The 27,811-nt window shown below is 36.6% G+C and overlaps 2 protein-coding genes across 4 annotated transcripts in view; one reads left to right on the top strand and one right to left on the bottom strand.

The window, feature by feature from the left end:
• Positions 1–447: 447 nt before the first annotated feature.
• On the top strand, positions 448–4,003 carry nkiras2 (NFKB inhibitor interacting Ras-like 2). Its single transcript, XM_079820570.1, has 4 exons — positions 448–534; positions 770–875; positions 964–1,205; positions 2,957–4,003. The coding sequence occupies exons 2-4, from the start codon at positions 782–784 to the stop codon at positions 3,197–3,199; spliced, it is 579 nt and encodes a 192-aa protein (XP_079676696.1). The 5' UTR covers positions 448–534; positions 770–781; the 3' UTR covers positions 3,200–4,003.
• A 5,245-nt stretch (positions 4,004–9,248) lies between these two features.
• The window catches only part of znf385c (zinc finger protein 385C), a 62,934-nt gene continuing 44,371 nt past the window's right edge, over positions 9,249–27,811 (bottom strand). Inside the window, exons 5-9 of one of the 3 annotated variants that reach the window (XM_079831508.1) lie at positions 18,259–18,561; positions 17,324–17,511; positions 15,916–16,014; positions 15,284–15,376; positions 9,249–12,842 (exon numbers count right to left, since the gene is read on the bottom strand). In XM_079831508.1, the coding sequence (XP_079687634.1) occupies positions 12,615–12,842; positions 15,284–15,376; positions 15,916–16,014; positions 17,324–17,511; positions 18,259–18,561 (911 nt within the window). In that variant the 3' untranslated portion in view covers positions 9,249–12,614. Of the gene's footprint in view, positions 12,843–15,283; positions 15,404–15,915; positions 16,015–17,323; positions 17,512–18,258; positions 18,562–27,811 lie in introns of all 3 variants that reach the window. The other 2 variants (XM_079831507.1, XM_079831506.1) reach the window with 2 other exon arrangements.

Raw genomic sequence — 27,811 nt, 5'->3', positions numbered from 1 at the left:
AATCAATGCTTGTTCACAATCTGCACTCAATAGATAGGCTGTCATAATTTATTAGGCTATATAGCCTATTGAATTTGATCTATTGTTAACTAAGAAAACATGTGACAGGTTTAAACATTGCTTATTGCATTTTTCCTAATGAGTTTTGCCTGTTGACTTATTTCATATGCAACAATGAATATACCTATGAGATCCATGTCCTCCTCAAGTATTACTTTCGTTTTGTTGAAACGTAAAGTTTTACATGTATTTTACATTATGGTTGATGCATGACCAAGCTTGACACAGACGAAGAAATGTGATGTACTCAACCACATTTATTTAACCTATTTACCTTATTTCCTTTTTAGTTATTAGAGCATTTGTTCTTATCGGTTATCGGAAATATGAAATATGTGGTGGTTATTTCCTTATGAAATATGACTGAATGTATTGCTGTCCTCCCGCAGAAGAGGGCGCACTGCAGCTCAACGGAACTGGTGTCAAATTTCGATTTCGTCGAAGACTAAAGCACATAAACAGGAAGAGAGTACGGTGAGTTCAGCCTTTCTATACACGCTCACTGTGGTTATTTTCATTGATACATTTATTATCTATTAAATATGAGTATAATTTAGTGTTGAATGTACGGTAATCTGTTGCACTCTGACGATGTAAAGGCGCAGCAGCAGGTGTAGCTTATATGTAGCATTATAGCACATCAGTTCATTGTGTTCTAACGTTACCTTTTACTCTACTTTATTTCTATATTTTAATGTATACTGAGCAGTTGTAAGTAATCATGGGCAAGAGCTGCAAGGTGGTGGTGTGTGGCCAGGGGTCAGTGGGGAAAACCGCAGTTCTGGAGCAGTTACTGTACGCCAACCATGTTGCAGGTGAGTGTTGTGACAGCACCTAACTTACCTGACTAGTTTCTCGAAAGCCAGAATCAATGAACAGATTCACATAGTGCCCGCTTGACAGGTTCAGAGACCATGGAGACACTGGAGGACATTTACATCGGGTCCGTGGAGACGGACCGTGGCACCCGAGAGCAGGTGCGGTTTTACGACACGCGCGGGCTGCGTGATGGCCAGGAGTTCCCGCGGCACTACTTCACTTTCGCGGATGGATTCGTGCTCGTCTACAGCATCGACAGCAAAGAGTCGTTTAAACGCGTAGAGGCATTGAAGAAAGAGATCGACCGCTGCCGTGATAAAAAAGAGGTTTGTGTGCTTGCCTTGTTGTAACTTGTACACTATCGTTCTAAAGTTTGGGGTCAGTATGTATTTCCTTTTTAAGGCACAATATGTACGATTTTTAAATTAAAATATCCAAAAACCACAAGAACAGTGTTATATATTTTGTTGACTTGTGTACTTATATCATCCCAGATGTTTCCAAGAATGTTTAAATCCAGTGAAATAAGCCTTTTTTTTTTACTAGGACGCGGACCGTCCGTGCGTTGCCTATCAATGACATCATACCCGCCTTACCCTCCATGGAAACAAGAGAGACGCTTTAATATATTATGTTTTATTAGACAATGGAACAACTGTGGATACATTTCTAGACAGAAAACGAATCATTCCTACATAGCTCAACACATTTAGTCTTATTGTTTGAATCTTGTTTTCTTGAGTTACTGCGAGTTCCATGTTTTACCATACCTAATATCGATCTAGCTTACTTAAGTCTCATAGTAGCTACCAAGTGAACGCACAGAGTAACGTTAGTCAACACGCTCAAATGTATAAAATATGATAACAGCGCGTTACCCCACATATGCATGAGCGGAAGAGGCAACTGTGGCATAATAAAAGTCCCGCTGCTCTCCAGCCATGTGTTGCGCTCATCTCTCATAAGCAGTCGCTTCAGCAGCCTCGTTCAGCTCCCATAGCACTCGGCCCTGCTCTGCTTCATACTAGAGTGACGTTATCTCATCCATGAACACGATTTCTGCCCGAGTCCCATCCCGATTATTTTCCACCGGCTGAGAGGTTAAGACCACATGTCCCATGAATCTGTGCTCAATCTCAAGCAACGCCTTTGTTTTGAATAGGCGACCTCTAGTGGTGAAAACACATATTGTGCTTTTGAATATTAATACTTTTATTCAGCAAGGGCACATTCAATTGATCAAAAGTGAAAGCAATGACATCTATAGTGTTTCAAAAGATTCTTTTTATTTCAAATAAATACTAATCTTCTGAACTTTATAGTCAAAGAATCCTGAAAAAATGTATCATGGTTTCCACAAAAAAAATATTAATAAGAAATGTTTATTTGAGCATCAAATCAACATATCAGAATGATTTCTGAAGGATCATGTGACACCGCAACATTAAAAAAATCTTCCTGACCCCAAACTTTTGAACCGTTGTGTATATTTAGCAAAAGTAAATTTCTTTTAAATAACATGAAATAGAGGCTAACTGTCAAAACATGATATTAGAGAAGTCACTGTTTAGCCATTCAAAACCATTGTTTTAACCGAAACCAAAATTTTGGTGCATCACTAATTATTAACATGTTTTTAAATAATAGTGTAATAATATTTCACAATATTACTGTTTTTACTGTATTTTTTTATTATCAAATGTAGCCTTGGTGAGCACAAGAGACTTTAAAAAACATTTAAAAAATCTTCCTGACACCAAACTTTTTAACAGTATTTCAAAGTATGGAAGCTTATTTCCGCCACTGGATAAAAAATATAAAAGGTAATTGAGAAAAAAAAGAAACACTTGCAATTCTGAGAAAAAAGTTGTAAGAGTTGTAAGATAAAAAGTCACAATTTTGCTTACATTTTTTTTATACTGTGGAGGAAACAAGCTTCCATATTAAAGGGCTCAAATAATGAGAAATCAAATTTTCATAGATTTTTTTTTTTTTTTTTTTTTAAAGTAAAGAACTTCCTAACATAAGTGGATGTTATGAAAAAAATTTAAACAAACGTTGTCTTTCCGTCTCGTAGGTGACTATTGTTGTTGTGGGTAATAAGCTGGACCTGCAGGATCAGAGGAGAGTTGACAGCGAGATGGCTCAACAATGGGCACGGCAGGAGAAGGTCAGACTGTGGGAGGTCTCCGTAACCGACAGACGAACGCTCATTGAGCCCTTTGTCCATCTAGCCAGCAAAATGACTCAACCTCAGAGCAAATCTACCTTCCCACTCAGCCGCAACAAGAACAAGGGCAGTGGATCCTTGGACAGCTAGAGATCAAGAAGATGGCAATAGAGCTGACAGAATAACCTATAGATGTGTTAGAAGGGAGATGTGAGGCAAATCTCTAAAGAGACTCAATTTTATATGTTTCGAAACATTTTTAACTTTGAGTGCCATTATAAGCTGTTTGTGTTTGGCACACTGAATGAAGTTACTGGCATTAAGAAGTTTTATATTGATGAACAAATATAGAGTTCAGTTCATATGTTGTTCGATGTATACATCTCATGCTTACCTTGAAACAATTGTCTGACAAAACAAAATGCTTTTACACTGAAAATTATATACTTGGTCTTGTTCAATTCAGACAGTGTGTGTTGTATAAGATTTTAATGATTTCTGAGCCATGATGACTGCTATTTTGTGACATCAACTTTATGGAAGAATGTCTAAATTTATTTGATGCAGACTGCATGGATGTTTTACTTATTTTGTGTGAGACAACACATTCCTATTTGTTAAAAATGTTTACTGATTTATTCCATAAGAATGCCTTTCTAAGTAGGTCTCCACAAGTGAAATATGATCCATGTGTTTGATTGTGTGTGAGTTAGACAGTTCAAGTAATACCACTGTGCCATCCTATTGTTTCACCCTAATGAGACTGCATTTTGTGAAGAGACAAAATATTCTCTTTTTTAACATGGTAAAAATAACTTTTTAGCTGAAATTGCTTTCAAATAAATACATTTCGACATGTTTGTTTAAAAGCATCATTAAGCAGTTTTGTCTGTAAACAAATACTGAATGAGCTGCTTTTTAACATTTTAATAAAGACGCTTGCCTGGAATCGTTTACCGTTCATTAATGCTTTGCTTTCTAATCTAAATTAGCATTTAAAGCGTTCATAACAATTTCATGTTAATCTTGAGTACCTATAGAGTATTATTGCATCCATCATATCTCTGAAGAGTATTTAGTGTTGTCATATTTATAAAAGACAAATACACTGTATCGATTCTTTCCGTAAAAAAAATCGATGTCATAGCGGCGTGCAGTGGGCGGACCTAAAGAGTCTCGCGCGCGCCCCCACATACACACACACACACACACTACATCATTGCATTATCCCTGGATAACTTTCGATTCACTATACGTTCATGTTGTCTACATTATATGCACTTATGTGCCGATTGCCAACAAAACACAGACATTTGATGCAGTTTGACTCATGACTGGGAACAAACAAAACACACTTGCAGAACTCCGTTGCTGCTCCGACAAAAAATGACAACACTTCTGTAACCCGAACAAAGTCTGTTGATGGGTGTGTTCTTGCTCTTCTGTTTGATGTGCGCACATGTTCATCAGGGAGAAGTGCCCATACAAAGAATTCTGCCCTGTATGACGTCATACAGGGACATACTCGGAAAAAAACGTTCCGAAACTTGTTCAAATCCTGAAGGAGTGTATTTGGCACAGAAATACTCTGTCATACGTCCAACTCGTTTTTGTTTTGCTAAATTTTGGCCATGTTTAGCATTAGAAGAATCCAACTCTTTAACAGCGTAAATAAGTCAGAATGCATGAAAAAGCATTAGACCATGCACCCCCTTTAATGTAAATCCCTGTCAAGACTATTTTATTTTTAAGATCAGATCCATGCTCCTTAACAGCACAGCAGCCATTTCGACTGAATGACCCCAACATAACTGCAGTCCCTCTCAATCTTTAGGGGGAGTAAACGGGAGAATTGGTTTTATTTGCCCTTTACCTATCTTTTTATGGAGTGGATATTTCATTTCGTTCATGGCTAGATCTGCAGTGACCTTATAATAGAGGGCTCTCCACTTCTGCCAGGGAGAGAGAGAGTGTCTGTGTGATGAACAATGTCTGAAGTTAATGCTTGCTTTAAGCTATACCCTTCATCTAATGAGACTTGTATCAGTGTGCATCATAGCATTTACAGTTCACAGATCAAAGATTTAGCATTATGCAAATTAACCCATTTCAAACTTCACAAAACATAGAAAAAATGTCTATTTTTAAAAAAAGGTCAAAAGGTCTGGGAACTTCAAAAGTTGCATGCTTACAATCAATGAGCTGTAGAATTTATGTGCAATTAGATTTGTGCCAAATGTTTTGAACATAACTTATCAAAAAAGTAATAAATATATACATTTAAAGTGAATAAAAACAATTTGAAACTGGACTAAATATATTGCAGGCAAAATGTTTGACTTCATTTTTAAATACACTGCATCTTTGCTATCTGTTTTCTTTTCTTCCTTTCACTGATCTGAACGTACAAATGTGCTGCCAGAGCTTTCGTTCACCATTCTGGCACGAATCCCTATGGAATTAGATTTGTGCCAAAAAGCAAATCAGTATAGTACAATATAAAAGTGCTGTCATTCGATCAAAAAAAAATAAAAATCTGTAATTAATCGCAATAGTAGCCAATTTCTTTCTTTTTTTTTTTTTTTTTTTACAAATATTTGTTTAAGGGCATTTTTTATGAAATAGATTTTTTGCCCTCAATTTTAGCCATAAATTATAGGCATTCAGCATTACAGTATAATTGAAAGCTATAATTTTTTTGGCTTTAAAAAATATAACAACTTTTAATTTAAGTGAACTGAAAACAATCTTCACATAAACCGATTATAATAAATGTCAGTCAGACCAGTTCAGAATTTACAAAATGCACAAAATGTTTTTGTTTTCATTGTTTTTGACCCATGTAACCTTGTAAGCAGTGCTTTTAGAATTTTAGGTAGGCCTAACAAGTAGGATATATACAAACATTGAAAAAGTTATCAAACAGTCTTCACTGCATAAATCATAAATTAAATATAGATTAATCCTTCCTAAAGCTACAAACGTTATCCAGTCAAGAGCAGTGAGTGATTTTCTCTGTCTTTTGATTAACATTAATAATGACATTGGGGAGAGCGGGTCACAACCTAACGCTTTTTGTTTCAGTTTGTGTAAATCCACTTGGGGTTCAGAGTATACATTTTTTAATACAGTGTATACTTTTTTCTTGATTTACCCCGAAAGAATGGGAGTGAAATGTGACAACATCATGTCGCATGTGGGGTACATAACACGTGAGGGGCACATTGTAACATGACCAAATGACAGCTTAAAACGTTATAATCAAAAAAATATCCAAGACAAACTAAAATATTTTGTCAATAAAATACAATAATTACCTTTTTAAAATAAAATAATGGCATTTTTAATCATTAAAAATATACTAATGTGTTTGAGTTTGACAACAAACACATCGCTAAATAGTTACAGCTTTACAGCATAGTTCAAAACATAATAATGAATAATTTCTAAACAGTGACTCTCAGTCATTATTCAGGCTTTTCTTCTGGTTTCTCAAAAGAATTAATCGAAATATAGACTATAATAGTGTATTTCTAATATAGGGACTCATTGTAACGCAGTGTTACAACATGCCCCTGTGCAACTTTAAATCACGGCTCGTGTCTTAGGCCGGTTAGATCAGTTTTAAAGAACTATAACAGATATAAGATTACAATAATATTAGATTTGTCTTATTTTAAATAAACACAAAAAACAGAGATGCAAAAAAAATTTAAGTAAGAAATTTAATTTTGCTATATTATTTAGAGAGAAAAATGCACTGAAATTAAAAAATCTTTGGAAGATATAACTGAACATCTATTTAAATGTTCAGTTATATCTTCCAAAGATTTTTTAATTTCGGTTCATTTTTTTCTCTAAATAATGTTGATATGGCAACTAGTAAATACACTATGTTTCGTCATCCTGGCATGTGTGGAAAGTTTTAAACCATGCGTTGTGCCCCGCGCTCCACATCACAGCAGCAGCCAGCGGGTTTAATAGGCTGCTGTCACTTTAAGAACTGACTCTTTACATACATTTATTTAGACTTGACTCATTTAACTCCTTGCGAGGAAACGGGCCTTTAGTTTTTTTGTCCGTGCAAGCAAAAGCATTTGCTTGAATAAGTGCGTGATTATATTGAAACGCTAGCCAAAAGGATGACGGAAAAAACGGATACTGCGTTAATTGTGTTAGCTACACCTGTCAGTACCACTCATCTATATAAATCACATTAGATGATATACAGGTGCTGGTCATATAATTAGAATATCATCAAAAAGTTGATTTATTTTCACTAATTCCATTCAAAAAGTGAAACTTGTATATTACATTCATTCATTACACACAGACTGATATATTTCAAATGTTTATTTCTTTTAATTTTGATGATTATGACAATTAAGGAAAATCCCAAATTCAGTATCTCAGAAAACTAGAATATTACTTAAGACCAATACAAAGAAAGGATTTTTAGAAATATTGGCCAACTGAAAAGTATGAACATGAAAAGTATGAGCATGTACAGCACTCAATACTTAAAGGGATAGTTCACCCAAAAACAAAAATTTGATGTTTTTCTGCTTACCCCTAAGGCATCCAAGACGTAGGTGTCTTCGTTTCTTCAGTAGAACACAAATTAAGATTTTTAACTCCAACCGTTGCTGTGTGTCACTCATATAATGCTTGTCAATGGGGTCGAATTCTATTAGAGTAAAAAAAACATATATATGCAAATGTGTCATGCAAATATATCACCTCATATCAGACGAATGCTTCATGTATATATCTATGACCCGGCCAGAATTTTGACCTCACACAGGGGAAGTGATGGCAGTCTGCATCTGAAGCGTTCGTCTGATATGAGGTGATATATTTGCATAAATACCGTTGGGTTTCTCCCAGAAACCAATCGTTTCGTGTCTTAAGACATCAATGTGTCGTCACGAGCCGCGGGGTTTAATTTGAAGTTGTCTGTCCATGTTTTTTTTACTCTAATAGAATTCGACCCCATTGACAAGCATTATATGAGTGACACACAGCAACGGTTGGAGTTAAAAATCTTAATTTGTGTTCTACTGAAGAAACGAAGACACCTACATCTTGGATGCCTTAGGGGTAAGCAGAAAAACATCAAATTTTCGTTTTTGGGTGAACTTTCCCTTTAATTGGGGCTGTCCTTTTTGTCTTTAGCCCTGGCGAGACGCTTCTGACGCTGTCTGTTGTTCAAGATTGACTTGACACAAGGAATGCGACAGCTGAAACCCATGTCTTGCATACGTCTGTGCGTAGTGGTTCTTGAAGCACTGACTCCAGCTGCAGTCCACTCTTTGTGAATCTCCCCCACATTTTTGAATAGGTTTTGTTTCACAATCCTCTCCAGGGTGCGGTTATCCCTATTGCTTGTACACTTTTTTCTACCACATCTTTTCCTTCCCTTCGCCTCTCTATTAATGTGCTTGGACACAGAGCTCTGTGAACAGCCAGCCTCTTTTGCAATGACCTTTTGTGTCTTACCTTCCTTGTACAAGGTGTCAATGGTCGTCTTTTGGACAACTGTCAAGTCAGCAATCTTCCCCATGATTGTGTAGCCTACATAACTAGACTGAGAGACCATTTAAAGGCCTGAGAGGCCTTTGCAGGTGTTTTGAGTTAATTAGCTGATTAGAGTGTGGCACCAGGTGTCTTCAATATTGAACCTTTCCACAATATTCTAATTTTCAAAGATACTGAATTTGGGATTTTCCTTAGTTGTCAGTTATAATCATCAAATTAAAACAAATAAAACATTTAAATATATCAGTCTGTGTGTAATGAATGAATGAATATAATATACAAGTTTCACTTTTTGAATGGAATTAATGAAATAAACAAACTTTTTGATGATATTCTAATTATATGACCAGCACCTGTAATGTCATTTATATAGATCAGTGGTCATTACCGGCTTCAATCTTATTGCAGTTCTCCACATAAACACAGGGTGGCGCATGATTGTTAAAGTTGAGGTGAGGGTGAACGATTGGAATGAGAAAGTGTGCTTTTTTTTGTGTAGTGTAAGTGTTTTATAATGGGTAAAAGAGACTTTTGCCTAGTGTGGCTTTATATACAGAAGATTCGACACGTTTGTCATTAAGACTTCATGACAAGCTGTCACCCTCTCGTCAATAACCAGGAGTCCCATAAGCCCTCAAAAGAACAGCCAGAGCACTAGGGTGGAAGATCTAATCGATTTATTTCTCTCTCTCATTCTCTGCTTTATTTCGTTTTTTTACGCATTCACACACACCCTATACAGAGAAATAGCAAATGAGTCAGAAAACCAAGACGCAAAATCCTATGAAAATACGTTTCCCCTTTGTGTCAGCTGACAGGTCAGATTAATGTTAGATCAGTCACAAGCAGAAATGTATCGAGCACAAAGAACAAATAACATATATAATGTCTGTCAATAGGCTATTTAAAATGCGCAATACTGGCCATGTCCCTATTTAAGCATTACTGAAATCTTCTCTTCTTGCTTCATGCCTAAGAAACATCTAGTTGGACTGGATACAATTCACATTTTTCAGTTCACACACACACACATGCACATTTTCACATGATTTATAAACACATTGATGGGAGTTTTTTTTTTGTGTGCTTTTTGATCATGTGACAGTTTTGCTCTCTTGTGTGTAGTCTTTTGGATTATTCACCCCCCCCCCCCCACCCCCAAAAAACCTTAAATTTGGCATTTAGGCATTAATGAGTATATATTTTGGCACAAGGCAGGCAAACTAGTGCAGGAAGTAAAGGGAGTGTGATTCCAATAGTAAAATTAGCCCTGAACCAACACAGAGAAATGGAAAATGCCATCCACTGTCTCGTCACTGCTGGCAATGGATGTTTCCATGACTGTCCTGTGACAAACAGATTCCATCAGTGTACAATAAACAGAGGGAAATGTCAAATTAAGCTTTCCAATGTCCTTCAGATTGGCAATAGGAACACCGTGCACCCTACATCATTAAGAGCACTCACAACATTAAGAGAATGAGGGAAGAAACATATGCTAAAGATAGAGAGAGAGAAAGAAATGGAATCATCTTCTGTTTTCTTAAGAAGGTTCCAGTTTCCGTCATTATTGCTTAAAGATTGAATTTCACTGAACTGAAAAAGCAACAAATAAAAAACAAAACAAAAACAACAACAAACAACCATAAATATATTTTGGAATTGTTCCTTTTGGACAACATGTGAAATCATCCACCTATCAGAGACCATCACAATCATAAGTATCATAACCAGCCATATCTGCTGTATGGACCTCATGAGGACAACACAACTAGGAATGGTGCAGTTACGTTTGTTACGTCTTCTTGTGCATGAAGGTATCCACTGATGGACCAATGTTATTTGTCATTCACTGTATGTCTTTCAGTGAACCTTATGGAGATCAGGTTTGAGAGTTATCAAAACACACACGCACACACAAATAGGAGAATTTGATCCAAGCAAAGTCCTTGTTCTAAAGTGTCCTCAGAAAAAAAAAAAAAAAAAAAATTGTCCATGTTGTGCCTCTTGTATTGTCAATATGGCTGTTGTTAGCTCTGTTCAAGGCCCCAGGCTTCATTCCCAAAATGGCGAAACGTCCTCTGAAAAGCAAGAGCCCTGAGTGGGCTTGAGACTCACCCGTGACTCCAGGCTCTCGGGCCTTGTCTGGGTGTTCGAGTCTCAGCCCGTTTTTAAGCAATATTTTTTTATTCCGTCGCCTTCTTTCTCTTGCGTGTGATTCAAAGCACTTTGATTTACAATTTGACATAGAAACTACATAATCTTATCTACTTCTCAATTAGATTATCTCCTTATTTCAGTATGCATGTCTCTGCAGAAATGGCGACAAAAAGTAATAACTTCATCAAGTAAAGATCGTTCTTATCACATTAATTACAATACCCAGATAAAGAATCTACTTTAAACATCTCATAAAATTCTACATATTTACTCTAATTGTGTATATTATAAATGTTAATGATTCACTTTTAAAAGCTGTATTCATAAAATATTTACAAAAAGCTCTTTATGCTAGGGCATGTTTTAAAAGAAAAAGACAGATGAAAAATGGCTCTGATGAAACAACATCGACTTAACAGCAACATCTAATAATTCTACAGGTCTGGAGTCAGATGATCAGACTTTATCCATCCAAAACCATCAGATGACACTGATCTGGTGCAAAGCGGCGTGACTTTGTGTATTCTGACAGGAACACTTTTAAACTTGTAGTTGGGGGAGTTTAATATATTTTAAATTGAATACGTAGATATGTAAGCATAATCTTAAAATACTCCTTTTAACGGTTCTGATGTATATTCACCAACAACCATTACGGTCATTATGTTTTGGCAATGGCTCCTCTGTGCAACTAAATCATTGACACTTCCAGAATCGAAAATGTTGTTCTGAATAAAATCAATGGAGTAATGAATTCATGACAGGTTTTGGATCAAACACACACACACACACACACACACACGCACACAAGCAAATAACATGGTGAGGGTCTAGATCTTAATCAAGATGGGACGCGGACAGATTTTTGACAGGTGCACTGACCTTTGCAAGTCCGTAATAAGGAAATACTTTGAACAAAATATGCAGACATAAAAGGCCACGTCAAACTGAACTGTAATCATCTCATCTGAGAACGTGAGTGTGTGTGTGCATCTGCAATTTCAAATCACCTAATCTATGCATCAACACTGAGAAAATTACGACACTGATTGGGAGCGAGTGTGTGCTGCCTTGCTACCAAATTGTCACCGTTAGACTGGCACTCTGTGATTACCCATGACAGAAAGCCTTAGCATCTGTAAACTGACAGACCAATGAGGTTTATATTTGTAACAAAAGTCGGTCAGATGAGGTTACTCGAAATGCCTGTGAATACACAGACCGACAGCAAAGTATCCACATGGAACGACATGAAATTAGACTAATGACAATTGAAAATACAAAAAAAAAAAATCATCAAGTAAAGGGATGTTTGCATTTTCTCACTAAACAAACAGCTAGCGCAGTTATAGGTCTCTAGAATTGGCTTTCCTCTAATAAATTATAGAATAAAAACCTGATTAATATCTGTATAATGATAAATATCTCATAAAGCAAAGCTAAATATCCTTCTTATAGCTCTTTCACTCCCTTATCAGTCACGTCCTGTCAATCAAGCGTTCATCTGCATAGTGCATGGTGTTAGCAATGAGGCCCCTCCCATTTACCATATATGGTCTTGCTCTCTCTCTCTCTCTCTCTCTCTCTCTCTCTCTCTCTCTTTTTCTCTCTCTCTCTCTCCCACACACTCTCTCTCCCTTTGCTGCATAGTTCAAGAGTGACGCTCTCAGAGTCACAGTCTTTGAGGAGGATAGGGAACACTTTGGGAGTGTGTTTGTGTTTAGATACGTGTGTATACAGCGTGGAGAGAGCGGGAGCACGGACGAAGTTTGCACAGAGACCGTCAGTACTGAGATTGGATCGTAAGACTAAATCACGTGAATATACACCCTTGTTGAAAGAGCGTGTCTATTTCGTTTATGGGTGATCAATAAGGGGAAAATATGATGGGAGTGTGTGTGGCTCTCAGAGGTCCGGGCGCTGGCCTAAAGAGGGCAGGGCCGAGGATCGGTGTCTGAATGAAAGTAGTGCCCGGTGGGTGGCGCAGTGCAAGTGGATTGGCCGTGACTGTGCAGAGGGTGGGCGGAGTCATGTGGGTGGGCAGGAAGCTGGCGGCCAAATTTTTTGTCAATTGCTTCTGGAGAACCAGTTTAGTCTGAGAGAGAGAGAGAGAGAGAGAGAGAGAGAGAGAGAGAGAGAGAGAGGAAGAATGAATCATAATGCAAACAATTTAATATATCACAAAGCAATTTTTTAAAGGTGCAGTGCATAATTTCTGTGCCACTATAGTGCAGTGATTCTCAACCTTTCCCCATTGTCTAACACATTATTCAAAGATTCCCCATATAGGCTAAAATATTTTGATTAATTCTAATATGTATGTACATTCTAATTATGACAAAACTATTTTTATTAACAGAAACTGGGTATTTATATATTAAATCCAATTAACTACGACTCATTTTGTGCATCTTTGTGTTTTTCGAAGCTCCTTCTCTTGAACTGATGCGCTCCTGCGATCTGTCCCACCACATTAAAGAGCGCCGAAACGGTATTTATTTTTTACATTTCGTAATAAAGTGGACGTAATTTGAAATATGAGACTTTGTTTCATATCAAAAGTAACAAAGCACAAAGATTATTGCGATTTATTGGATGGGAGGGGCTCTACAAAGTTCCATTCATTCATCAACTGAAAACAGGTCAACTAATCGATTCTTGGCATTTAAGAATCGATATCGGTTCGTAAAAATGAGAATCGATTAAAATCGAGAAATCTATATATTTTTTTCCCAGCCCTACTGATTGATCTCTTTCGATTCGGTGTGGCATGCTGAGTTGAACGATACCCAGTTCCATATAGGCTATTTTGTGCGTGGACCATTTAGAATTCTGTCCTAAAATGCTGTATTTTACGAACGCATTAGCGTATTGTCACGAAACTCTGTATGTGTCATCGGGACCATGCCCTGATGGTACTCAAAACGCTTCGAGACAAAAGTTATAAGTTATAAAAGTTATAATGAAATTTCCAAAAATGCTAATAACTTTTGATTACTTTTGCCTATATTAATGAAAATTGGCTCAGATCATCTTCAGACCATGCTGGCAAAACGTTTTTAAAAGCTTTTCGATAGACCAAACAGTTCTCGAGTTAATGCTTCAATTAATTTGTTGACATGATTTTTCAGCCATTTTGATCAAAACACTCTAAAAATCTCTTAATTGCTTAATGTTGCAAGTTTTCTGAAGCTCCCAGCCATTCTTGCATGTCACAATGTTCATTTTTGTGCTTGGCCCCGATAATTGCTGCTTAAAACATTAAAAACATCTGCGTTTTTAATATTTTTATATTGTAATCATTTCGCAGTTACTCTCCAAATTAATGTAGAAACAACTGAAAAACAGTATATTTTAAATATTTGTTGTAATGGCATCTTTTTATGAAGGCCAGTATCACTGATACTAAAACTACTGCTACTGATGTCTTTTTTTTTGTTGATAGACAGAGACATTCAACACTACAGTATAATTAAAAGCTATATCAATTTCAAGTGAACTTAAAAAAACCTTCACATAAAACTATTATAATAATGTCGTATTTACCTGTGGCAGGTAAACTAACAGGTAGGAAATATACAGAAATTGAAGTTATCAAACTGTCTGCAGTGCATAAATAATAAATTAAATATAGAATAACTCCTTATTAAAGCTACAATTTACTCTGTTACCTTTGTTCTTTGGTTAATATTAATGACAGCCATAATTAGTGGCTGCTGTTCCTTTATGATCTGCTGCTGCCGAACATGACGCGCTGTCACGCGCATCTCATTTTCTCCACAACTCTTTTAAGTTCATTTTAGACGTTATTTAACTCATTTAAGACTGCTCTTGTGAGAATACTCGACAAAATGGGCATTTTAGCATAATTCTGTGTTGTTCGTTTAAGTGTGAAAGAGAACTCGATGCGCATCTTTTAGACAAGGGGTGCGTCTCAATCAGCTCCCTAGTGCAGCAGTCAGGGCACTGATCAGGGAGTCGGCCACATTCATGCAAACGATATACTGATTCACAACCTAGGAAGGTAGGAAGCTGATTGAGACGCACCCAGGACATTCACAGACAACGCGTTCTTTTGTCTTGTTGCGCTGGAATGGTTTTAACGCATTTGCATGAATAAGAGCGTGATCATATAATGTAATGCAAGTTCAAAAGATGATAGAAAAAACGGATGCTGCGTTAATTGCGTTAAATATTTTGAATGCATTAAACTGAAAGAATTAATCGCGTGTGTTAACAGCACTAGTTTTTAGCATTTTTTATTTGGATTAATAAGTTAAATTAATAAATTATTATTAATATATTAAAATGGTTTAAATACTTTTAAAATTTGCTGAGTTGAGAACCACTGCACTAGCTGCACCATTTAGAATGACTGTAATCAAACAAGTTTCAAATTCCCCTTAACATTTAGTCCCGACCCAAAGTCAAGCCATTGGTTGATCTAATGTTGTTATGTGGTGCATAAATTATACACTACATTTTTAAGAGCATCTAACCATGGACTGTTGGTTGGCTTTAAGTTCTGTGACTCACCTGTGAGGACAGAGAGGAGAGATTGCATTGGCTGATAACTTTCTTCATAGCAGACACTGCACTGCCCGCATAACCGTTCCATCTGACTCCCTGCTGCCAAAGAACAGGAGAGTTGAGCTGCTATAACAGAGTATGTGTGTGAGTAGCAGACATAAAAATCATTTTGATTACGCAAAATTACTCCTTGTATCAGGATGAGCCTGTTTGTTGGCATCCTCCCCTCAGTGACTTCATTCCCTTCCTCTCTTCCATGCTGAGAAGAGGCATGCCTTATTATCTTATTCTGTCAATCATCAGTCCTATTGTTTGAAATGAACACTGGGTTTTAATATGTATTTGTACAGCATCAGTATATGAGACGATAATGTTTTAGTTTTTTTTTTAACTTTTAACTGCTCTGTTCTGAATTTGATTGAGTGAATGCGACCATTACATTTACATTCCTGCATTTGTCAGATGCTTTTATCTAAAGCGACTTTCACTGCATTCAGGATATACATTTTAGCATTCACTGGGAATCCGCCCCATGACTTTGACTTTGCTTGCACTATGCTCTACTGTTTGAGCCACAGGAATGCATGACTATAAGCATGTAAACCACAGAAGTGTCATGTATGTATGTGTGTGCTTACCGATACTGCTGAGGTAGGTTGGCTCTTGGTGTGAGGGTTGAACTTGGGCTTCGGAGGCTTCCCAGCCAGTCTATCCTTATGTCTTCGGCTGTTCATGTGCTTAAAAAAATAAATAAAACAGAAATAAAGGTGTATTTTTATTGGTGCATTTTCGAATCTGACAGATTGTCAGTGTTGTTTTAATAATAAACAAAATAAGTGTAGCTTTTCCTATTTCCCCCAAAAAAATCTTTAATTGTTTAGTACCTTTCACCCCTTTCCCTCCCCTCTTTCTTTTTCAACAGGCTTCATTTAGTTTACTTTACACTTCAGACGGCTTAAGGCAAGCATGAAATACCATTAAATGTCATGTTCCTCAGGCCTGAGAAGACAACAGGCCAACAACAACAACACACACACACACACACGTATTCCTATCATTATGAGGACCTTCCACAGGCATAATGATTTTTATACTGTACAAAGTGTATATTCTATCCTCTAACCTTGACCCTACCCCTAAACCGACACATCACAGAAAATGTTCTGCATTTTTACATTTTCAGAAGACATCATTTTGTATTATTTATAAGCTGTTTTTCTAATGGGGGCCAAAAAATGTCCCCACAAGGTCAAAAATGACTGGTAATACTATCCTTGTGGGGACATGTGGTTCTCACAACATAGATTTTAACAGGTACACACAGACGCCTCATTCATGGAACAAGCATTACAAGGGTAAAGTGTTCGTAAAAGCATTTCTGCATTCAATTCAATGCAGAAATGTATGTAAGAATGATTTGAGATATTCACTGTGGTTATGATTCATGAACAAAGTATTTGTGTGTTTAAATTCTATGGAGATTTTCTGATTAGCTCCAATGTCAATATGACAAATTTGGTGAGTCATATAACCACGGAAACATCACAGACAAGATGTCAATAATTTAACCCCCACCCACACACAGACACCAAGTCAATATGCACTGGAAACACAGATTATATCAGTTACAATAACTTTATAATAAGGGTCTTGGGCTGATTAGCATATTCCTGGTATACTGAAAATTTAACCCAGAATTCCAAATGAAACAAAGAGGTGTGTGTGACCTTCAGAGCGAGATACATCTTTACATTTATTTGTTCATGTGTGAATAGCACATGCTCTCCCCAACACAATTGTACCAGGTAACGGACCTGCGTTTCTTCAGAGCATCAGTAAACCTGCCAATGACGACAGGATAAACTATGTGTCTGTTAATGGTGTAGATGATCGCCAGCAGTGGTTCTGTTAATGGACTAGCAATTTCTAGAAGATAATTTCTGACTGGATAAAATATCAACCCAGCAATGTACGCATGCAAAACACAGCTAGTTAGGCTAGGTAGTTGCATTGTGAATGTGCGTCTGTGTACATTTGTTTTGTTACCTGGCTGAGTTGAGTCTCAGAGTTAACATGGATCTCGCAAACTTCACAGTAGAAGCTCTTGCTGGCCACGCCCACACTTCCCTTGCTGGCCAATCTCTTGCTTTTACACGAGGTACGGGATGACATTGCCTTCCCTCGTCGTCGGGGCAACACACTCTGTCCATCCATCATTAGTTTATGCTTGGTTCCTGTGACGTGCGGAAAGGTGAAGGAATCCACATGATGAAGGTGATATTTATGCACAAATACATTCAATTTATGAGGTGAATTTAAGGAATTATCTTGAAAATGAAAACGTGTAAAACAATAAGTAAATGTTTGCAACAAAAGTATGGAATAATGGTCCATAATTATGTCTATGATTACAATATTGTTTAATGAAAATTGATTTTCTAAGATGATATTGAAATTATTGTTCATCATGGAGGTGATGAAATATTAATGCAGTATGATGAAAATGATGTGTTAGATTATTTTCAGTTCTATATATTTGGTAATTAATTTATGGGATTGATTTAGGGGTTAACAGACCAAAATAAGCAAGTAAATACACTAACATCCAAAAGTTTGGGGTCGGTAATATTTTACATGTTTTCGTCTCTTATGCTCACCAAGGCTGCATATTTTAAAATGTAATTTATTCCTGTGATGGTAAAGTTGAATTTTCAGCATCATTTCTCCAGTCTTCAGTGTCACATGACCCTTCAGAAATCATTCTATGCTGATTTGATGCTCATGTTGAAAACAGTAGTGCTGCTTCTTAATTTTGTGGAAACAATTATTTTAAAACTTTTGTAACATTATAAGTGTGTCTTACTGTCACTTTTGATCAATTTAATGCGTCCTTGCTGAAAAAGTAATCCTTTCTTTGAAAAAAATCGTATTGACCCCAGTAGTGGAAACAGTAGTTTAAATAAATAAATAAAGGTATGCACCACTATTGTGAGCTTCCATCTGAGTGGTGGAGTTGACAGTGACTTTGCAGATGGGGCAATGCAGATGTTGTTTGGCCTTTTTGGGGTCTTTCTCTGCCGGTGTGTCCCCTGTAGGACTGTCCTGCTGAGCGCCTGTTTCACTGGTGGCACTGGCAGGTGGTTCCAGCAGACCGTCTGGGTGCTGGGAATGAGGGGAGGAGACAGACAGGTCCGCAGACGACACATCCGATATAGGCGTCAGGACGACTGAACTAGATTGAGCATCATCCACCCTGACGACAGGGTCTGAGTCACAGATTGCAGCTAAAGAAAGAGAGAAAGAACGTCAGACTGCTGTTCCACTTCACATATAATTATACAAAACTGCAGGAGCATTTCTGGATATTTGAGTTTTATTTATTTTATTTTATTTTTTAAAGAGACAGTTGACCCACATATTGCAAAGAAATTCAGTCATCCTTGTTGTTCAGGCACGTGCAGAGGGGGGGGGGGGGGGGGGGGGCTTTGGGTACTCGAGCCCCTGCCCTTTTTCAAAATGAATCAAAAGTGCCCCTCTCAGACATATATCAAGGATAATATCGTGGTCAATAAAACTAAATAAATGTGATTATTATAACATGACAATGTATACAATAGTAACGAACGGCTCAAAAGTCGGATAATTTCTGTTGAGGCGTTGCCTTAACGCGTTGCTATGGGTCGCGTGCGTTTTGATTGACAGCTGATTTTCCACTGTTCGGAAACGGCTCTCGAGCCAAATATGGTCCTTTCAGAGAGTGGCCTCACGGGAAAAAAGTAAGCCAATATTTTTTTTTTCATCCATAATCAGAGCTAATGTGTTGATTTAATTACAAATCTATATATTAGCTATATATTTTAAAGTATTACACAATTCACCAATGCCCGTTTGTCATGTATATACACCAACCAATCGTGATCTGGCAAAGCAAGTTCAAATTCCATTGGGCGATGTGAAACGGTAATTTTCTGTTCTTATTCATAAATCGGTTGAAAATTACATGGACAGACGAACTAACATTTGTGGAACGATTTCCTGCGGGTTGTCTCATTTTATAAATTGCATCACTGACAAAATGGATTTTAACAGACAACAAACAAATCCCTGCACAAAACCACAGCAGCAAACGTCGCATTAATGGTAAATAGTGTTCAATTCACTTGTATTTATGTATATTGATACACCGTTTACTATTTCACGAAACTATCAAAGTTAACAAAACCCAAGTGCCACCAGCACCTACAGGCCTATTAAGTGAAGTGTAGGCTGGCGAAATGGTTACATGAAAGGACTTATTACCATTTTTGAATATTATGTAGCATTATGAAAGAAGTCTCTTATGTTCATCAAGCCTGCATTTATTTGATAAAAAACAGCAATATTGCGAAATATATAAAAATAATGGTTTTCTATTTCAAAATAATTTAAAATATAATTTATTCCTGTGATCACAGACATTTCCATCATCATTACTCCACTCTTCAGTGTCACATGATCATTCAGAAATCATTCTAATATGAGGATTTAATGTCAATGATGGAAACTGTGAATCTCTTTTCAAGATTCTTTGATTAATAAAAAGTTAAAAAGAACACAATGTAATAATATTTCACAATATTAGGCTACTGTTTTTTCTGTATTCTTGATTAAATAAATGCAGGCTTGATGAGCATAAGGATATATATACATATATATATGTGTGTGTATTAGATTAGATTGGATTCAACTTTATTGTCATTACACAAGTACAGGTACAAGGCAACGAAATGCATTAAGAGGCTGGTTCGCCCGAACAGGGTATATATATATATATATATATATATATATATATATATATATATATTTTTTTTTTTTTTTATTTATTTATTTTTTTTTTTTTTTTATATATTGCCCCTTTTTTACATTTGAGCCCCTGCCCCTGACGAACTCTCTGCACGGCCCTGTTGTTGTTCCAAACTTGTATGACTTTCTTTCATTTGTGGAACAAAAAACGTCTTTTTAATATAATGAAAGTAACTGAGAACTGGGGCTGTTAAGCTACAAAATGACAAAAAGCACCATAAAATCATTATAAAAGTGGTCTAAACATGCATTATATTATATTAGACATACTACAGCTTGAGAACGAAACAATCTGATTCGTAAATGAATCATTCAGACCGATTTGGTGAACTACAGCAAGCATTTCACTAAAAAGAGGAACTCAAAAGAATAACTCATTCACAAATGTGACACTGTTACTTCAATACATCAAATTACTACTATTTAATACATGAACCATTCTTTTCAATGTAAAATTAATACATTTTTTGTCATGGTTTTAGATGACTTGGAAAATAGTGTAGGCTACATCATATGGACCAGTTCTGCTGTACTTTTTTCATTTTCATTTCACCTTCATTATATTGATAACAGAATGAGATTAAGGATTTTTGGGTGAACTATCCCTTTAAGAGTTTTAAAAAGCCTGTACAAACAAGTACAACTACTATAATGAGACGAATGTGAAAACTGAAACGGTAGCTCTCTCCAGGGATTTTAGACCACGCTGATTCGAAATGTGTAACATACAGGCAGACACAAAGAAAGTTTCACGACAGATCATTTGGGAGACATCTGTAAACTAGATGTTGTGTGTATGCATGTTATTTCATTTATTAGCTGAAAGTCTCTCTAACAATCAGTAAGTGCAGGCAGTATGCCAGCGGTAGAGCATCACTATTCGGCATAAAAATATCCTTTCCGCCAAAACATCTGAATGTCTGCTAGCTGTAATTTAGCTGTGGGCTAGTATCCAAATTGGCAGAAATGTGCAGCGCACAGGAACACAAACATAAATACAGACACTTTCAGACTGTTTTCGGTCATGCAACATTACTGAGGCTGAGCTTTTATTTAAAAAAAAAAAATCCTCATTTATTTAAGTCTGCCTTTGAAACTCCAGTGCCATGTCCTTCTATTTGATCCGTTCTAACAAGAGAAGATAAGGGTCATAGCAGCCTGAGCAGAGACAAATCAAACGAGGTGCTCTTACAGTTTCACTGAGCACACAGAACCAGTTTTTAACCCCTCTATTGACTTTCCAATAATATAAGGCTGCCCCTGACTAAACATTTTTTCTAGTCGACTAGTAGTCGTTCATTTAAGCCAATAGACGACTAATTGCATGTTTGTGGTAATAATTTAATTGCTTAAATAAATATATAGCTGGGGGTGGCATCGGAAAATGGTTTGAGTTTCAGGGCTGAGAAAGAATATTATAGGCCTATGTACTACAGAGATATACCAAAACATAATATTGGGCATTTAAAATATAAATTAATCGCTCAGGTGCATGTATAAAGCTTGCCTCAGTGCACCGGCAAAGATATGAATGTAACAGGACATTTTTTTTCATTTAAAAGTAGACATTTCAAAATGTCTAGACATATTTCTCATGTCTGTGTGGCATGTATACACTGAGTTTCGGTTCATTTTTGTGACACACTCCAGATACTACACGGAGACCGAGACAGCAGAATGCACACCCTGTCTGTTTCCTTTATTTTACAAAAGCTCAAAGATTTGTTGTTATTGTGAGTGTACACAAATAAAATCTTACTCTTGGGGGCAGCCCTACAATAACAATGTGACTAAATCTTCACTCTGGGCGACTAAATAACGTCTATCATTAGCCATTGGCTAATTAATTCTTAGGTTTTACTCTCCAGTGTGTGTGTTAGAGGCTAAGTATAAGTTTAGCATTGATATATTTTCTCTGATTCAATAAATGCGCGGCACACCTGCATTTGACGTACATTTGGAATTATTCCGCTTTTAAGAACAAGCTGAAGATATGCCGGTTCCTCTGGTAGTGGGTGGAACTAATGCGAAAAACCGCAATCTGTTTGGCTGTCGCTCATCTATTTCCGTACTTGTTTTGATTTCAGCGAATCAGTTTGAGAGAACGCTGACAACATGATTAATATTCATGAACCCAGCAGCTCATCAATCCTTAGTGTGTTGTATATTGTTATTAGTACTATTATTATTATTTTTATAATAATTACCATTATCTACTATGATCTATTTTTTTTACAGAAATACTGAAAGCACCATCACTATCACCTGTCCAAAGTTCAGTTTAAATGACAAGTTTTAGTTAATTAAATGGTGCTTGATTATAATAATATTATAATATAATGCCTGAATGACTGATGTTAAGAGTGCACGTTCAGATATTTAAAAAGCTGTGCCATTTTACCAAGATAAGTTGATTTGGTGGAATTAAAAATTTTAAGCTTTAAATATTGTTTTTGTAAATCTAAGAATCACATTCACAATTGATTTCTGCAAAAATGTTGCATGTGACAACTGTCCTCTTTACAAATGATCTTACTCTACAAATATTCAATTAAAAAATTTATTGCTTTGGATAAAAGCTTCTGTCGAATGCAGACATGTAAATTGCCAATTAGGCAGAGGCCAGCATGTACAGGATATGACATGCTTTCGTCCTCTAATGAATAAGGTAAAATAAAATATGACCCAGACTACATTAAACACAGGGTGAAATGAGGAACAACATGTGTTTTCTGATGTGAATTATTGGCTACTGATAGCATATTCCATCGAAATTCAAGAGACATTTAAAAACCAAAGCCACTAAAACAAGCCTGTTCAGTTTTTTTTTAAAAGCTGTTTGTAAAATTTGATATTAAAGGGGTGGCAAACCACGATTTCACTATTCTAACTTTAGCTAGCGTGTAATGTTGCTGCTTGAGCATAAACAACATCTGCAAAGTAAAAACGTTCAAAGTTTAAAGCAAAGGGAGATATTTGCTTTTAAAGAAATCAGTTTCTAAGAACTACAGCAAACGGCCAGTAGGCGACTACAGACATTCCTCCAGGGTTGGTGACATCACCAGGCTCAATATTTACATAAACCCCTCCTCCGAGAATAAGGGGGGTGAGGCCATTTTGTATCGCGGCGCTGTTGTGGTATAGTTAGGCTGGAGTGTTGTTGCCGCAATGCCAAGGAAACGCTGTTATTTTCATCCGGATTGCAGGTCTGGGGTACTTGCTCTGTTCAGCCTTCCTTGGGACGGGGGTGCGTTGCAGAGCGTTTAACATACAGCATGTTGCACGTGTGTATGAGACAGCGGGGAACAGGCGCGCGCGGGGCTCCCTGCAGCACATCTCACGGAGGAAAACATCCACCGTCTTCGCGATTTCAATGCCGGATTTGCACAACGTCAGCTGCGTGAAAAAAACACTGCCAGTGCGTGGATGTACGACGCGCGCGCTGCACATTTCACGGAGGACAACACAAACTTCCACAAACTTCGCGAGTTCAATACAGGATATGCACAACGGCTTGTCCTGAAAGCTGGATTTACAAACAGAAGCTGTTTACGGGCCACAACCTGTAAGTCTGATTTATTTTTCATCGATGTGTTTTCCTGTAATAGGTTGTACATTGTAGCAAGGAAGTAAACAGATGACAGCGCTGTTCAGCAAACCAGTCTGTTAAATGCTCATTCATCCGACAAATCCAACGAACACCTAACGTTACAAACACTAACGTTAAAATCTCAACAGCGAACCTGGCATTAGTGTAAATGATTCTTTGATTAGAGCTTTTATGTATTGTTTATCTACAGGCATGCTAAACATGGTTCTGTGTGTGATTTGGCTAACTTACTAGTTAAAGCCAGTGCTTAGTGTTCGTTTTGGGTTAGTTCTTGCGACAGATATTTGGCTATAATCGTTCTAAAAATACAAAAGCAACAGTGCCATTCAGTAGCGATCACTATAGATCCGCAGTCTTTACTCTTGAGGACTGAACAGGTTCTGCTCGATCATCTTCACTCAAATGTTCTGGGTCTGATTCGGGCTCATATGGTTTTATTGACGCCGTTGTTTCTAATACTGACCAAAGCACAGCCTCCGGTAAAGGTAAGGGGCGTGACGTTTCCGACAAACGTGCACTAGGCGGTTAGCGAATCACAACACACTGGGCCAGCTAACCAATCTGAGCCCATCGCGTATTTTTGAGGGACTGGCTTCATACAACCCGGAAAGCATCAGACCGTTTTACAAGGAGGGACAGAGCAGTGTAGAATAAAGGTCAAATATATGAAAAATAAGGCAATTTTTTTTTAAACGAAGCATGAACACATGTTACAGTGCACCCCACAAACACAGTCAAGCCTTCAAAAGAATGTGTTTTACCACCCATTTAAAAGCATTTTATTTAGGTTTCATACTAATATATATATATATATATATATATATATATATATATATATATATATATATATATATATATTAGTATGAAACCTAAATAAAATGCTAAATAAATATATATATATGACCCTGGACCACAAAACCAGTCATAAGGGTACATTTTTTGAAATTGAAGCTGAATAAATCAATTTCCATTGATGTGTGGTTTGTTAAGATAGGACAATATTTGGCCGAGAAACAACTATTTGAAAATCTGGAATCTGAAAAATCTAAATATTGAGAAAATCGTCTTTAAAGTTGTCCAAATGAAGTCCTTAGCAAGGCGTATTACTAATAATAATACATTTTTGATGTATTTAGGGTGGGAAATTTACAAAATATCTTCATGGAACATGATCTTTACTTAAAAGAAAAATGGATAATTTTGACCCATACAATGTATTGTTGGCTATTGCCACAAATATACCCGTGCAACTTATGACTGGTTTTGTGGTCCAGGGTCACATATATAAGTTTGATTTTAAAAGCATTTTATTTAGGTTTCATACAATAAACCATTTTTTATATGAAAACCTGATGTCTAATGTAAAATCCTGTGGATCCTGAAGCAAAACCAGTCAAGAACCACAGAACAAAATGGCGATAAATAACACATTAGCAATGTATTTAGCATATGCACTATAGTTATTCCAGATGCTAGTAATGTCTGTGCGGCAGCCTTGTCATAAAACCAACACCCCCCTAGCAGGACTGCCTCCTACATGACATGCGCAATAATAGGTGTTTGTAAATTTACGACCCATCAGAGAGTGCAGCACTGACCTTTACAATCACCATAGGAGTCGTAATGCCTTAGTTTTGCTGAGTTTAACACAGGATTTAAACATGTGAAAACAGGTATGTGTGAGAAGTGGCCCATAAGGCCTTTTCTTATAACACTCTTGCATTTTTATACATGTGCACAGATCTGTTGAATTCCCCCATCTGGGGAATCAGATAGACTGATCCTTCTGTGTCTCATTGAGATTTAGGTTAAACCAATTTCCCTAAAAGGGGGTCCCTGAGGGGGTATAGAGGAAGAGTGTAAGGAAAACAGAGCAGGAAATGTAAGGTTGTGTGTGAGCACGTGTGTGTGGGAGGTTTGCCTTCACACCTGAAAAATGTGTGAAAGTTAATGAAATGGAGAGAATTGCCTTGGGTAACACTCTGTGCCCATCTCCCTGTTCAGTGTGTTTGTGTGTGTGTGTCTTGCAGAGGGGCTTGTACAACTGATCTTCAAAGACTAATGTGATCTGAGTCACTCTTTATAAATCTTTTCCATTTTGGACAGCTCAATCTTTGCAAAGAGATGTGCAACAGGAAACAGACGGGGACGGATGTGGAAGAAAGGAGTGACGGATAGCGAAGAGAACAGGATAGAGCATGATGACTATATTTAACTCTCTCTTTGTAAAAAGAAAAACCCCATAAAAACAAATTCAGCAAATGTAAAATACTGCACTTGTTCACACTCCATCAGCAAGCTGATGATGAAAACAATCTGTGACATCTGAGAGCGAGAGCATTCAAAGTATTTCAACAGTGGTTATAAAATGGACCCCTTCTTCTAGAAATTTCCAGAAACCCCCTCCCATCCTCCCTTTCCATTTCCAGCATCTCATGACTGTTAATAACAGCTGACATGCTTGCAGAGTTGTGATTGGCCCCTGCAGCTGCAAGCTTAATGATGGAACACTGCTAATTTCATCAGGCAATCAGCTCAATTTGTGTGTGTGTGTGTGTGTGTGTGTGTGAGAGTGTGTGTGCGTTAGCATAAGAGCATTTCAAGAGTGATTATCTCTTGTGTGCGTGAATATGTGTGAGACGACACTGGGTTTGAGAGTGCACTTTCTGTTAAATGAGAGTGTTAATCCATCAGTGAGCAAAAAATAAAACATTGTAACTGATTGATGCTGATGTACGGATGCGTCACAATGGCTAGTCAATAATATATATGTATATAAATATACACACACAAATGAATATATGATATATATATATATATATATATATATATATATATATATATATATATATATATATATATATATTCATACATACATATATACATACATACATGTTAAATATATAATAAATACTCATTTATAAAATACTAATAAATATCAGTTTAAATACATCTTAGTAAAATATTTCTTTAATTTTGTTTTTCATTTTAATTAGTTTAATTTGATTATCTTTTACACACACACACATTAAAAATGTATAAATATATTATGTTAAATATATACAACAATAAACACAACAATAAAACAAATATATATACCTCAAGTTGTCATATTTGATTGAAATATGCATGAAATATGTGCAAGTTGCTTAAATAAAGAAAATATTTATTCTGAAACATTATTTTTTATTACCATTATTACAAAGTATTTATTGCTGTAACTTTATCATAATCAGCAAAGATTTCCAAGCAAAAGCCCAGTCCTTCGACTTCCTGAAAAGCTTAGATAATCCACTAGGGGGCAGAAGACATATAGTAGATTTTATACAAAAGGGAAAAAAAGTACTCTATTGATGTAGAAGCCTTTAAAAAGCCACATTACAAATATAATACAATACCATTACAGGGTTAACTAGCATGCTAACAGTGTTCCTCCACGTGATTTTTTAAGTTAACTGTAGTCCAACTTATAAAAATGCATCTTGAGATCTCTGCATTCTATTTCATTTTGCAGAACTCCTTACAGTTTTGCCACGCAATAGTGTGCCTTGGGTAAATACACCTTAAAAAGGTCCAGATTAAGGACAGGTGAACCTTTTTAGACAGATTAGACGTTCGGGCAACCCACCAGTACATTTTGGAAATATGTATTTCTGCACATTGCTAGTAAGTGTGTTGGCATAAGTATGAGACCTTATTCAAAACACAATGGCTCTGAGAAAAAAATGCAATGGCTAATCTTTTAATTCTCCATCTCTGTAGCTCTTTTAAACTCTCTCTCGCGCTCTCTGTTCTCTCTCATCTAATCTCCCTTTTTCTTCCTTTCTGATTGTACTCTCACCGTTTTCGCCATGAATGGGCCGAATATTAAAATATGATTTGATGAGGGTGAGCTTGGTCTTCTTGCTCCCTATCTTTTTGCCCTCCACTTTCATTTGTTTTCTCTCTTTCTCTCTCTCTCTCTCTCTCTCCCTTTTTCCACACTCAAGGTCTCCTTGCAGAAGAACGTGGAGTTTCTAACTATCTCCTCAATTCTTTTCTTTATCAAAAAGAAATTCGGTTTGCTTTTCAAATCATATTCT

This window comes from Gobio gobio (genome assembly GCF_949357685.1).
Source record: "Gobio gobio genome assembly, chromosome: 1".
NCBI lineage: Eukaryota > Metazoa > Chordata > Actinopteri > Cypriniformes > Gobionidae > Gobio > Gobio gobio.
The sequence above is the reverse complement of the archived record's forward strand: the minus strand, read 5'-3'. Positions and strand labels throughout refer to the sequence as shown.

What these genes read in the sequence shown, in the direction of transcription:
- nkiras2 (XM_079820570.1), top strand. Translation starts at nt 782, where the DNA reads ATGGGCAAGAGCTGCAAGGTGGTGGTGTGTGGCCAGGGGTCAGTGGGG. An exon ending in GTACGCCAACCATGTTGCAG is followed by an intron (nt 876 to 963) that starts GTGAGTGTTGTG and finishes CCCGCTTGACAG; the next exon opens with GTTCAGAGACCATGGAGACA. An exon ending in GCTGCCGTGATAAAAAAGAG is followed by an intron (nt 1,206 to 2,956) that starts GTTTGTGTGCTT and finishes TCCGTCTCGTAG; the next exon opens with GTGACTATTGTTGTTGTGGG.